The following is a 13,342-nucleotide window of genomic DNA, read 5'->3' as shown; positions in this document are numbered from 1 at the left end:
TCTTGTTCTCGAGGCTGATAAATGATTTCCACTGCATTACTCTCCTGCTGTAACCAGTCTCTTTCTTGATTTACTTCTGTAACTTTTCTGATTTGTCGTTCATTTTTGCAAGTTCAACAGACTTACCATCATTGTTCAAAATAAATCAAACTTTTCTCACAGCTTAGTTGTGTCTTTTTAGACTTTTTTATTTAACGTTGATGTATACAGGGTGTAGTTCATCACATTAAATATGGGTTAACTGTTCCTATATTAATATTTTTTGCAACCTATTTTTATTATTCAAAAAAGATTATTATTATTATTATTTATTTTTTATTTATTCATTGTTATTAGAAATAAGTTGCTTGAAAAATGTGCTTAAAGTATCTTACTTTAACTTTTATTTAACTTACAGGAAGGTAAATGTGGCATTAGTGTCCCAATATGTTTTGGGGGAGGTTTTCATCATGTTTTGCTCCAGTGTTTCTCTCAGATTACAGTAAATTCAGCGTTTTTACTAAATGAAAGTAAAACTAAGCCATGGTGTGCATCTGACACCTAAAACTGCACACACACACCACTTCCTGCTCACTGACACAATAGTTATGATCAGGTGCCGAACCTTTTTTTTCTTTTTGTTTTGTTAACACTAGTCTAAAAATATTAACATGTTAATGTTGGTTCATGCATAAGGTTTAAGATTGTAAATATTCAGAGCAAATTTTTGTGTTGGTGATACCTCCTCTACTGTAGTTTTGGGGTTTTAAGGACCTGGAGTGAGTCTTGAGTCACAAAATCTGTGTACTTCAAATTTCTGAAAAAGGTAAGTCAGACATTTCTATGCAGATTCATAGCATATGCTAACAATTTGTACTGCATTGTAGATGTTAACTAGGGTGGTAAAAAACCTTAGGAAAAATAATACTTCAGTAAAAGTATAGGTAAAGTGGAACCTTGGATTACGAGCCTAATTTGTAATCCAAAACACTCGTAAACCAAATAAAATTTTTCCATTAGAAATAATAAAAAAACTTAAATTATTCATTCCACAGGCCAAAAAATTTATACATAAAAACAATTAACACAAAATATAAAGTAAAAATAAAACAAATTAACCTGCACTTTACCTTTAAAAAAAAGTTAAAAATAAATCCAGACAGATACTTTAAGTGTTTCTGTTTGTGCACGCAGGCGCTGTGTGTGTGTCTGTATGTGTGAGCTAAAGTAAGGAGCCCCTTCTCGTCATACACAGTTACCCTTCCTCCACTTCACACACACAAACATTAACGAAAACACTTTTATCAGAAAAATAAACAAGAAATCTCTGTAATGACACTTGATTAAGCGACACACCAACGGAATCACTGCTGTAAAGTAAAACACATTAACCTGCACTTTACCTTTGAAAAGAATCACGACAGAGCAGTGTTTCTGTGTAGAGCAGAGAGAAAGAGTGTGTGTGTGTGTGTGTTGAAAGTAGGAGGGGTCTGTATGTGTGTGTGTGTGTGTGTGTTGAAAGTAGAACGGGTCTGTGTGTGTGTGTGTGTTGAAAGTAGGAGGGGTCTGTGTGTGTGTAATGGGGGGGCATGTTGTCCAATGACGCGGGCACAGACACATAAAGCAGGCTGATCTAGGCAGAGAGAGAAAATGGATCTTTAACCTCTCTAATGAGATTTGCTTTTGCTTTACACGTGCGTTGTACACACTCGCATACAGACACAAAATTAAATATGTTTAACACACACACGTGGTCACACTGTTATAGTAAACAGTACACGCGTGCACGGATGTCGTTTATACCAGTGAGAGACACGCACTAAGACCCAGCAGGAGAGATGTAAATCGCAGCCCACAATTCTGCAGCGCAAGAGAGAGAGAAAAACAGTAGCTCAGTTGTGATCACGTGACGCTCGGCATAAAAACAAGAAGCGCATGTGTGATACATGATACTTGGTACTCGTAAACCAAGACTTGTTTGTTTTTTAAGTCAGAATTTATTAAAAATATTTGCCCATCTTGCAGAACACTTGCAAACCGCGTTACTCGCAATCCGAGATTTCACTGTATTGTGTCTGACTGTTATCACAGATGAATGAAAATAAGTGGGGTAAACTATACTGGAGTGCATGGATGATCACAGGGCAGAGGGAAAAAAAAGTTTTTATTTGTGCTTTTGTGGCTGTGTAAATACAAGTATCACATAATTACTAAGTTGAATTAACTGCGTTTTAAAATGAATTGGCACGGTGGTGTAGTGGTTAGCAATGTCGCTTTGCACCTCCACCTCAAGGAAGTCTGATTTTTGTGGGATGTGATTATGAACAGATCGAGCTCCAGGGGCTGCAATTTACAGTAAATGAAAACTGAAAGTCAAGTGAATGTAAAGCTCAGCAACTAATGTACATGTGCATGTGCACCTTCTCCTCAGCTCTCTTATAATCTTTATATCAACTTTAGATTAAGATGTTTTCAATTCTTTTGCATAGCTCTGGATCAGTATGGACTTGATTTTTATTGTATTTTTTATTGTATTTTTTATTGTACAACTGAATTAGTAGCCTCAAGCAGAGTAATTTAAAGACCTTTTCTTTTAAAGTGTAATTTATAGAAACTTACGGTATGAAAGTAAAATTTACTATTAGTTTAGATGATTTGGTTTTGAAATTGACTGGAACTAGTACCAAAGAAGAGACTTCTGTTAAGATTTACACTGTTGTGTCTACTAACAGCTTACGAGAAAACATGGGTTCAGGTTACTCAGCTCCGAAAGAAAGTAAGTTTTTCAGTTTTTCAAATGATTACCTAATGTGGCCAAAAGTTTTGAGAATGACAAAAATATACAATTTTACAAAGTCTGCTGCTTTAGTGTTTTTAGATCTTTTTGTCAGATGATACTTAAGTATAATTACATGCATTTCATAAGTGTCAAATCCTATGCGGTCAAGTATCAAGTATATGCGAAGAGTCACTATTTGCAGTGTTGACCCTACTTTTTGAAGCTTCTGGGCTGACTTGTGTAAATTTATATTTGTGTCATTCTAAAAACTTTTGGCTATGGACTTATACTGATTCTAGCTTTAGCTTGATTTTTTATTGATATAAGCATAATCAGGTGAGACTTAAATATTTTTTTTTTCTCAAGAAGTGAAATTTATGCATTTTCAAGTGTGGCTTAAGTATGCAAAAGTTATTATCTACTATCTATTATTATCTAATTAACATTAAACACATAATCATGTATAAAGCTGTTTCAACACAGAGCCAATAAAAATACTGTAAGCATCAGCACTTATTTAAGCTTAAGTTGAGTTAAGTCTTGATAATACTTGCTTTTAATGACACTACTTAAATAATTTAAAGATTCAGGATTTTTTTTTTACTCTTTTTCCATTTGCTATTAAATAGCCTTTTATGTAATAACCTCAAAAAACATGATATACATGTGTATATAAGTATCTCTTAAAATGTTGGTCTCTAATAATTTCCAGAGAAATAATCATGTGTTTGATGCAGTACACTCAAACAAAAAAAAAAAAAAAAAAAATACATAAATAAATAAATAAATAATAATAATAATAATGCTAACTTTTTCTTTTTCAAGCCTTAGAAAAACCATGGAGAATTATGGATTGGAGGTAAATGTATGACTATTTAAACAATCTCACAAACACATGTAGCATATACAGTACAGTACTATGTAGCATATATACAAAAACTGTTTTGCCTATTTTAATACAAAAAAATTTATTTAAAAAAAACAAGAAGAAGGAGTAAATCACTTAGTGTGCTTAGTGATTATTATTATTGCTGTTATTATTATTATTATTATTATTATTATTATTATTATATTTTTTAATTATTTATATTATGCAAAGTGTACATTCTGTTTTAAAACAAAGCATATATTTTGCTTACACAATGTTTACCCTTTTAATTAGTGAGTCAAATAGAGATACAATGAACTGGAACCTGGCACACTCTAAGCCAAACTCAAAGGTAAAACGTCTCAGAATTTTGCTGATTGGACCAGTAGGCTCTGGGAAGTCGAGCTTTATCAACTCTGTTAACACGACCCTTCAATTCCGCCAAGTGTGCAATGCTGCAGTAGATGCACAGGGAGGAACCAGCTTTACTATGAAGGTAAAATAAATTTAAAATCAATTTTAATTAAATAGCTTTATTTGATAGCAATTTTCACAGTAGATGTTTTAACAAAGCAGCCTTACAAGAATACAGACGCTGATTTAAATCACTAATGAACAATCCGACGGTGGTGAGAAAATTTTCCTGAGATGACAGAAGGAGGAAACTTAGAGAAACCAAACAGTAACTGAGTGTGTTAAAAGATTTAGTAACTCAAAATTTCTCCTATAGGTCTGAATGACCTTGAAGAAGATTAAGCACTTGAGAGTATGTAATCAGAACAATACTCAAGATTGTTTAGGGATAATTATTATATTGCACATGTCTAGGACCGAAGTCAACTGAAAAGCTCCATCTAAACAATCGACCAGTTTTTTTGTAAAGACTTGTTTTGTCTGTTTGTTTCATTTTTAGTACACAACGTACAAGGTGAAGAAAGGTGAAGATGATGACTTTTCATTTGTGTTTAATGACATCATGGGCCTGGAAGAAGATTCAAAGACATTGCAGACTAGTGAGAAGGGTATGAAAGAAAAAGTAGCTTCAAAGGGAGTTCAAATTAGTGACATCATCAGTGCCATGCAAGGTCATGTGCCAGAGGGCTATACGGTAAGTTGGTTCAATAGTACCATGAGGAATTCATAAAATGCATAGACTGTGGAGCTATATACTCGGGATGTGACACAATAGTTATACATGATTCAGAATGATTGGATAACAGTTACAAATATGAAATGTGCTATGTGCCAGTCATTTTTATGTGTTAAAATACTCATCAGATATTATTATTATTATTATTATTATTAGAAGTAGTAGTAGTAGTAGTAGTGTTTTTTTAATTATTAATTAGCATTTTTCATTACTTCCCCCCCCCCTTCATTTTCAGTTTGATCCAGAAAACGAGCTGACTTCGGAATGCAATGAATATGTAAAGAACCCAAGCCTAGATGAAAAAGTTCACTGTCTGGTGCATGTTCTACCAGGAGACAAAATAACTATAATGTCAGACAATATTATTGCTAAAATGAGAACAGTTCGAGAAAAAGCACGAGACCTAGGTGAGTCTTCATGTCATTTTAAATGACAAACATTTTTTCTTCAAGAAATAACTAAAATGTATTTCTGTTAATAGTGTGTATAGTACTGGCAAAAAGTATTTGCCCCTTGATGACGTACCTAGCAATTTGCAAAAAAAAAAAAAAAAAAAAGGTAATTGCCCCTAAACCTAAAATCTGGTTATGCCACCCTTGGCAGCAACAACAGCAATCAAGCTTTTAAGATAACTGGAAATTAGTCTTTCACATCGCTGTGGGAGAATTTTGGCCCGCTCTTCTATTCAGAATTGTTTTCATTTCAAGCTTGAATGGCCTGTTCATCTCAATCAGATTTAAGTCCAGAATTTGACTAGGCCAAATATAAACCTTAATTTAGTTTTTTAATGAGCCATCCAGAGGTGGACTTGCTGGTGTGTTTTGGATCATTGTTCTGTTGCTAAACCCAATTGTGCTTGAGCTGGAGGTCATAAACTGAACTGATGGCCAGACATTCTTCTTTAGCATTTAGCATCTGGTAGAGCGCAATGGTCAAGTCGTCCAGGTCATGATGCTGCAAAGCAGCCCCAGACTATCACACTACCAACGCCAGATGGGACATACACACATCTTACGGAAAGTTTAACTTTTGTCTCATCAATCCACAGAATATTTGCCCCAAAGTCGAGATGTTTTTTGGCAAATGTGAGATGACCCTTCGTGTTTTTGATGGATTTGTGGCTTTCGCCTTGGAACGTTTCCAATAGATGCCATTTTTGCCCCCAGTCTCTTGATTGTTGAATCAGGAACACTGAACTTAACTGATGCAAGTGAGGTCTGCAGTTCGTTGTTCTTTGTTCTGGGTTCCTTTATAAGCTCCTGGATGTCATTGTCCTCTTGGAGTAATTTTGGTCAGCCGGCCACAATTAGAAAGGTTCACCAAGTCTTCTCCATTTGTGGATAATTGCTCTCACGGTGGTTTACTGGAGTCCCAAAGCCTTAGAAATAACTTTTTAACCCTTTTCAGACTCATACATGATAATTACTTTTTTTTTTTCATGTGTTCTTGCATTTCTTAAGACTATGTTGCTTTTTAGATATTTTTGCATGCTTCACTTTGTCAGTCAGGTTCTATTTAAGTAAATTTTGGATTTAACAGTTCTGGGACACGTGGAATTTAACTCAGCTTTGCAAAAAGCAAGCAAGGGGGCCAATTACTATTTCACATACTGTAGGTCCAGGTAGAGTAGGATAGCTTTTTTCTCTTAATAAATGAAATCATCATTTAAAAACTGCATTTTGTATTTACATGGATAATCTTTAAAAAATAAAAATAAAAAAAAACTTTCCACTGCACTGTAAGTATTCAGGTTAAAAATATAGTTGTATAGTAAAAAATTTGGACACAATTAATACCTTTAATTAATACCTTTAACATATGACTGACTTTTGTGGCTTGCCACAGAAATTCCTCAAGTTGTTGTCATGTCTATGGTGGATAAAGCATGTCCAATGGTATCGGGTGACCTGAAGAAGATCGAAAAAAGCAGGAAGATTAACGAGAAGGTAAGGAAAAAAATATTATTCGATGAAAGTCGTTTGGACAAATGCACATTTTGTTACAAAAGTCATGATTAAATTAAATGTCATAGTTATTGTTACCACCATAAAATATAAAATAAACTATTCTCCCACAATATTATGTCCATGAATGTTTAATTGTCAACTAAATCAAATAAGACGATCAAGTTCAGTTGCTATCAGGATTATTAAATGTACTGTTAATATCAAACCTATAACATTTAATGACCTGTGATTTACCTCACATCTGGAATTATTGTCAAAGCTGCTGTTTTTCTATTGTCAAAGCTGCAGAAATTTGCCTTAAGATTCTTCAATAAGTTTTTGACTGTAAATAATAAGCTAATATGTGTTGTTGTCTGATAATAAGTGGTGCATATTCTCGTCTCTTTAGATCCTTGAGTGTCATAATAGACTGGGAGTTCCACTTAACTGCATCTTTCCTGTACAGAACTACAGCAAAAAACTCGAGAACAACAAGGACATGGATACTCTGATCCTTACCGCAATGAAACATATTGTGAACTTGGCCAATGACTATGTGGATAGGATATAACATACCTAAGCATAGCCATGTGAAAGCAACTTAGTATTTTGTGTTCCAAGTATAATGCTTATTGTAATGTAACTCTACTTTTTAAGTAGCTTAAGCCATGAAAAAAGGCCTTTCGCTGGATGCCGTCTTGTACAAATTGTTGGTTAAGATTTCAAGAGAAAAATCCTTAATGGATGAAGGATTTTTTAACATTGTATTGATTTTTAATTTTTTGACATTTCTATACACATACATGCATTAAATTTAAAACTTGTCTAATGTTTATTTAAATTATTGTCTTAATTAAAAAATTTATTTAAATATAAATTATTGTCCTAATTTAATTTAATTTGGTGTCTTACATAATCAGGTAACTACTTAATTATCATTAACGTAGTATATGTAGGCCTATGTTAATTGTCAAGAAAAAGATTGTACACTGTAAAAAGTGGGACTGGCTTAGTTAACAATTGTTAAATAAAATATAAGTGACAAGAACATAATAAAATGTACTAACTGAAATTTTAATTACATTTTTCTGGCCATGTCACAACTAAAGAAATGTTGTAAATTTTACTCATTTAGAGAGACTAGGTTGTACTGCCATGCAATTTCCGCCCATTTTTTTTATGTCCAGACAAGGTGCCACATGCTGCAGGATATGCATTTTTCTTAAGGTACGATTTGTTTAGTTAGTAATAAGTATGTACAAATAATTTTGTAGCAGTTACATTTTGTTTTACAGACAGTTGTGAAATATACAAATTTTATTGTGTGGTTAAATTCAGTTAAGCTTTTTCCTCTCAGTCTGTTTTAAAGCAAAGATGTCCTCAAAGTCTGCTCTGTTTTTATTTGGCTAAAAGTCGGCTTAGCATGGTAATTAGTTCAGTGTGTGAATTTTATTACAATGTGTGTTATATAGTATATAATATTCTTTAAAGAGGCAGCCGGGCTAGTCAGTGTTTCAGAGTTTCAGCGTTAGCTTCCCCTCCCCCACAGCAGCAGTTAACTGTTGCTCTAGAAGTGAGTCATTAACTTAATGATTTACCTTTTGTGTTTTGAATTGAGCTCTATATAAAATATTAAATTAAAGGGGACATGTGTAGTAACAGAATATTGTATGTTTCTTTATGATAAATATGGCCCACCTTTGTAATGGTCCTATAATCTGACCATTTTGATTCATACAAATTCACATTTCATACAAACTTAAATAATTTTTTTGACTGTGTAAAGCTGCTTTGCGGCAATGAAAATTGCTAAAAGCGCTATACAAATAAAATTGAATTGAATTGAATTGAATTGAATAATGCTGTTTGCTAGTTTTAATGGTAAAATAAAAACTCTTGATGTTTCAGATGAAACATTTGGCAGTATATTCTTTTTTGATGCATGCAGTTTTGAAGTACTTGCATTTGAAGTATGCAGTTACTGTCCATTTTACCAGCTTCTGATGCTGCAAAAATGTTGGACAATGTTTATCGTGTCTGCAAAGAAATGTCAATGTTACAAATGTTAAATTCTATTCCTGTTGTTTTTATGGTAACCCAACACAAGCATTTAAGTAGCTTAGAAATATTACAATTGTTTCAATGAAGTGACATCCAAAATTATTGAGTAGATTTAATTTTTTATTTAACTGTATTTAGGTGCCGATGAAGATTTATCTATAAAAGTAGATCAGGTTCACTTAAATATTTAATTAATGTTAGTCAATTTGTCTCATATATTTAATAAACATAAATCAATCTCTTCCAGATTTCTCTCAGGTATTCATTGAATGTAACACATTTTTTTCTAGTAAAGGTAAAACTGTTTTCCTTAAAATTATTTAATTTTGCTTAAAATATTTATGCTGAATACATTATATTTTCAACAGTTAATATTAAATCCAACACAATAAAAGACTTGATTTAATTTATAATTAAATATATATTTTGTCTTACATTTAAATAATTTATCTTATGTTTCTTACTCATTATTATAGTAGTAAAATTTACTTAAATATGTTAGGTGTCAATTTGTTGCCATTATTTTTTTAAGTAAACCCTAGGTCAGATTTTTTACAGTGTAAAGTAATTTTTTGCTGGCCAAAAATACATCAATGTCAAGCTTTATTCTTAGTTTCTAATGCTCTTTTCTGTACATTGTATTAGCTTTTTTTGCTTCCAGTATAAAATTAAGTAACCAGTATACCTCTGATTTAAGAAATAATTTTATTGCTTCTGAACATGAAAATTTAAATTACAGACGAAGAAAGCACTGCAGATCATATACAGTAAAAAATGACTCCTTTTTATACAGAGCTCCATCAGTTCCTTGCATGCTAGGTGTTTCTCATAAAGTTTAAAAATAGAGAAAACACCTCACATATATTACAGTGATGCTAAAGTGATGCGTGTTATCACTTTAATCACTTTAATACGCAGAATTTTGCACTTTAATTCTGTTTTGTTTAAAGTACAAAGCCTAGAAGAAGCATTTAACATCAGCTGATTCATATGTAATGTATCACCCTGGATGACTTAAAAGACACAGGAACAGGTTTGATAAATGTCAGAGCTGTACATTTATTTTTCTTTTCTGTTTTTTTTTCTTTTCTGTTTTTTATTTTTATAACATGCATAACAGAACTTAAAATAAAGGTGCAAATTACTTTTTTGATTCCCTGCTCATTCTTTCCAACCCCTCTTTTATACTGACAACAGAATATAATTTGAAATTTCATATTTGACCATAAACATATTTTTCATTTGGTGGAGCAACTCAAGCTGGCACGGTTAATAATGGAGTGCGAGACTTGTTGATGTGCTTCTTTCTCTCTACTACATGCGGTAAAATGGTCCCCAGGTCAATCTATATTCACAGTGTTTGGCAGACACTCTTATCCAGAGCAACTTGCATTTGGTTGCATTATACAGCTTGGTGCTGTTGTGGTTTGAACCTTTGACCTTCTGATCAGTAGTCTAATGTGTAACCACCGAGCATGTGGTCGAGACATGTAGTGGTGTATCAGCTACCACTGCCAGTGTATCAGTCTTTAAAAGAAAGGGAAGTCAAGAGAGTGCACTAGTGTAAAAGGCCTGAAAGTAACTCCTAGCAGTGGTCAAGAGGAAAGGCCTTGTGTCGACACTTCCTACTTTCCTACCCCAAGTTTTGTTCTGTGCTGGAGCAGCAACCACATCCTTGGTAGCTTAAAATCTGGTTTCATCTGGATTCCACCAAATCCTAATATACTGTATATACTCTGATTGTTTATTAGTATTTAGGCCTGTGATGCATTAGGGATCTGAACCTGCACCGTGACGATGCACATGACTCGGGAATACCAGATTCACCTAAAGTGAATGGCTAAAGTCATCCTGTGTATATTTTATTTTATTTAAAAAAAATTAAACATCAGAATTACCCGTTATTTTAAAGAAAAAAGTGTTGCTGGTTTGAAAGATGATTTATAACTTATATAGGATTCTACTACTATAGCTACTACTAGTGGAATTAAATAGAAATGTAAAATGATGAACAGTAGAGATAAAACTCATTTATTTAACACAAACAGATACCGCTCTTTTAATTAGTGTGCCAGCATTTTTTCCTTTTTTTTTTTTTTTAAACTGTGACTAAGAGGAGACGATGACGAGACGTCACGGAAACCAATGAACAGTGAAAGTGACGAAATCAGCATGTAATATTGTTGAAGAAAAAAGACAAGACTAAAATGTGGTTTACAAAAACTAATAAACCATCTGCGTTTATTTTCGTCAACATTTAATTTTCGTCACAATCGGCTGCTCCACAAAACCGCGTTCATTAATACGAGCAGCAGTGTTTCCCGGGTAACGGCGCGCGGCATATCAGGAGTAGTTTGCGCGCGCAGTGACGAGATGTTACAAGCTGAGTCATCTTTAACTCTAAGCAGTATTACTCGGGCCAACGATATCTGCGCCCATTTTCTTCATATTGAACCGCAGGATAAAAAAAGCAGATGTGTAGTAATATCTGGGGGAAAACTGGAGAAATTACCTAAAGAGGCATAACATAATAATCACCCAGTTTTGCAGCCTCATTGTGTTTTTTTTTTTTGTTATATGTGAGGTATTTTATTTATTTATTTTTTATTTTATAGCTATCCTTAAAACAGTCCAAGTACATTTATATATATAAGTTTCAAAACACTGTTCATACTGCTCCTATTGTTTTGTAGTAAAACAATATATTGGACATGCAGCAGTTGTTGTGATGGTTATAAATAAATATAATTAGCTAAAAACTTTCCATGAAAAGATCTATTTTAAATGTTAAGATAATTATTTTGTGAAAAAATAAAAAAAAGGGGGGGGGGTTTGGCTAGACTACACTGACTGTAGTGTTAATTTATCGTATTATTGCTAAAATGCATTTTCATTGACTAAAACTGGACTAAAATAATTAAGGGTTCCTCGGACTAAAACTGGACTAAAATAATTAAGGGTTCATCGGACTGAAACTGGACTAAAATAATTAAGGGTTCCTTGGACTGAAACTGGACTAAAATATTTAATGGTTCCTCAGACTACAATGCCCATACTTTTAGTTGACTAAAACTTGACTTAACAAAAATAGGATAAGATTTATCCCAGAACTTAGATGAAATTGAAAATACCTGACAAAATTAACACAGATATACCAGAAAAGTCACGAGTGAATGTTCTGGATTAGAACACACTGCCTTTTGGTTATGGAATACCGGTATAAATATTTAAAATATGACATAATTATACAGAAAATGTTACCATGGTTAGTGTAGAGGAAGTTCTAAAATGTTTTTACTTTAAACACAATTTCACACATTCTTAAAAGATATTTTAAAGCAGTTTGCATCAGAAGGTATGGAAATAAAAGTCTTTTAAACTTGCTCACTCTCTCATTTTTTTTCAACTGCTTATCCTTTAAAGGGTAGCAGGACACTTGGGCACAAGACAGGGGTACACCCTAGATGGGGTGCTAATCCATTGCAGGGCACAAGCACGCACAAATTGGAAACACTAGTTAACCTACTCTGCAGATTTTTGAAATGTGAAAGGAAACCTACCAAGCACTATAGGAAAACATGCACACGTACTGTACCTGAGGCTGAAATCAAGCCCTCAATCATAGTGCTAACCATCATGCCACATTGCCACCCTGTTTAAATCATAAAGTTTTCCCAAAAAATTTTCTAGCAGAAACAGTAAGAGAAAGCAGTTGCGTGAAATGACAATAACATTTAAGCAACAATTAAGGAAGCATTTGTGCAATATTTACTTAAGCGTAATTTCACAAAAAAAGAGATCACATTTAACATGTGCCATGAATGTTTGGCACTGTTCATCACAAAACAACAATAGGATAAGTAGGAGTATGTGTGTGTGTGTGTGTGTGTGTGTGTGTGGGAGTGTGTGTGTGTATGAGAGAGGCAGCAAGCAAGCACATGTCTGTGTGAATTTTTTGCAGGGACATCGTTCGCCTTTCCATTTGCTGCAAGCGCTTTGCCCTTTTGAATCACTGAGCAGTTTGCTCGGGCAAGAAATGAATTGCCGCTCCTCGGTGTTGGGAGTCAGAGACGTCTGTGTGTGTGTGTGTGTGTTTGTGTGAGAGAAGATGTGAAAAACACCAGGTTTGCTACCAGTGTAAGAAATGGCTCCTTGGCTGGTAAGAAATAAAATATACTAAAATAGCAACTGACATTTACTTTACTGTGTTTCAATGCCACTTCTCCCACCTGCGATAAATCCAGAGATTAGAATGCACTTTACGGAGTGTAAATTGAACGGCTAGGCAGGAACAACATCTAATCTCAAGCTGATCTTAACCCATCCTTTGGAAAATCTTCTGTACCTACAACATCTGTTGACCTAAATGGAGTATTATTTAATGTAACTCCCGGTCTATTACTAAACATATTATAGAAAAGCAACCTTCTAAGAAACTGGTGTAAAACACTGTTTAGTTGTACTACATGATGTACTACACTCATCATGGACATAACCATGAATGTCAGGGTAATATTTTTCTTGCAATGATTTGCAGAACTGGCAGAATGACTGTAGAA

The 13,342-nt window shown here is 33.6% G+C and overlaps 1 protein-coding gene across 3 annotated transcripts; it reads left to right on the top strand.

Annotated features, from left to right (window-relative positions):
- The first annotated feature begins 523 nt into the window (after positions 1-523).
- LOC128506186 (interferon-induced protein 44-like) lies at positions 524-8,769 on the top strand. Of its 3 annotated transcripts, XM_053476514.1 has the most exons (9): positions 525-595; positions 736-805; positions 2,712-2,755; positions 3,584-3,617; positions 3,921-4,122; positions 4,540-4,734; positions 5,012-5,183; positions 6,622-6,722; positions 7,132-8,768. In XM_053476514.1, the coding sequence occupies exons 3-9, from the start codon at positions 2,725-2,727 to the stop codon at positions 7,291-7,293; spliced, it is 897 nt and encodes a 298-aa protein (XP_053332489.1). In that variant the 5' UTR covers positions 525-595; positions 736-805; positions 2,712-2,724; the 3' UTR covers positions 7,294-8,768. The 3 variants fall into 3 exon arrangements, with proteins under 3 accessions (XP_053332488.1, XP_053332489.1, XP_053332490.1); XM_053476513.1 differs by having other exon boundaries at positions 524-805; XM_053476515.1 differs by lacking the exons at positions 525-595; positions 736-805 and adding an exon at positions 2,333-2,599 and having other exon boundaries at positions 7,132-8,769.
- The last annotated feature ends 4,573 nt before the right edge of the window (positions 8,770-13,342 follow it).

This window comes from Clarias gariepinus, chromosome 18 (genome assembly GCF_024256425.1).
Source record: "Clarias gariepinus isolate MV-2021 ecotype Netherlands chromosome 18, CGAR_prim_01v2, whole genome shotgun sequence".
Lineage (NCBI taxonomy): Eukaryota > Metazoa > Chordata > Actinopteri > Siluriformes > Clariidae > Clarias > Clarias gariepinus.
Note: the sequence above shows the minus strand (reverse complement) of the source record. Positions and strands in the feature narration are given on the sequence as shown.

What these genes read in the sequence shown, in the direction of transcription:
- LOC128506186 (XM_053476515.1), top strand. Translation starts at nt 2,725, where the DNA reads ATGGGTTCAGGTTACTCAGCTCCGAAAGAAA. An exon ending in TTACTCAGCTCCGAAAGAAA is followed by an intron (nt 2,756 to 3,583) that starts GTAAGTTTTTCA and finishes TTCTTTTTCAAG; the next exon opens with CCTTAGAAAAACCATGGAGA. An exon ending in GCAGGAAGATTAACGAGAAG is followed by an intron (nt 6,723 to 7,131) that starts GTAAGGAAAAAA and finishes TCGTCTCTTTAG; the next exon opens with ATCCTTGAGTGTCATAATAG.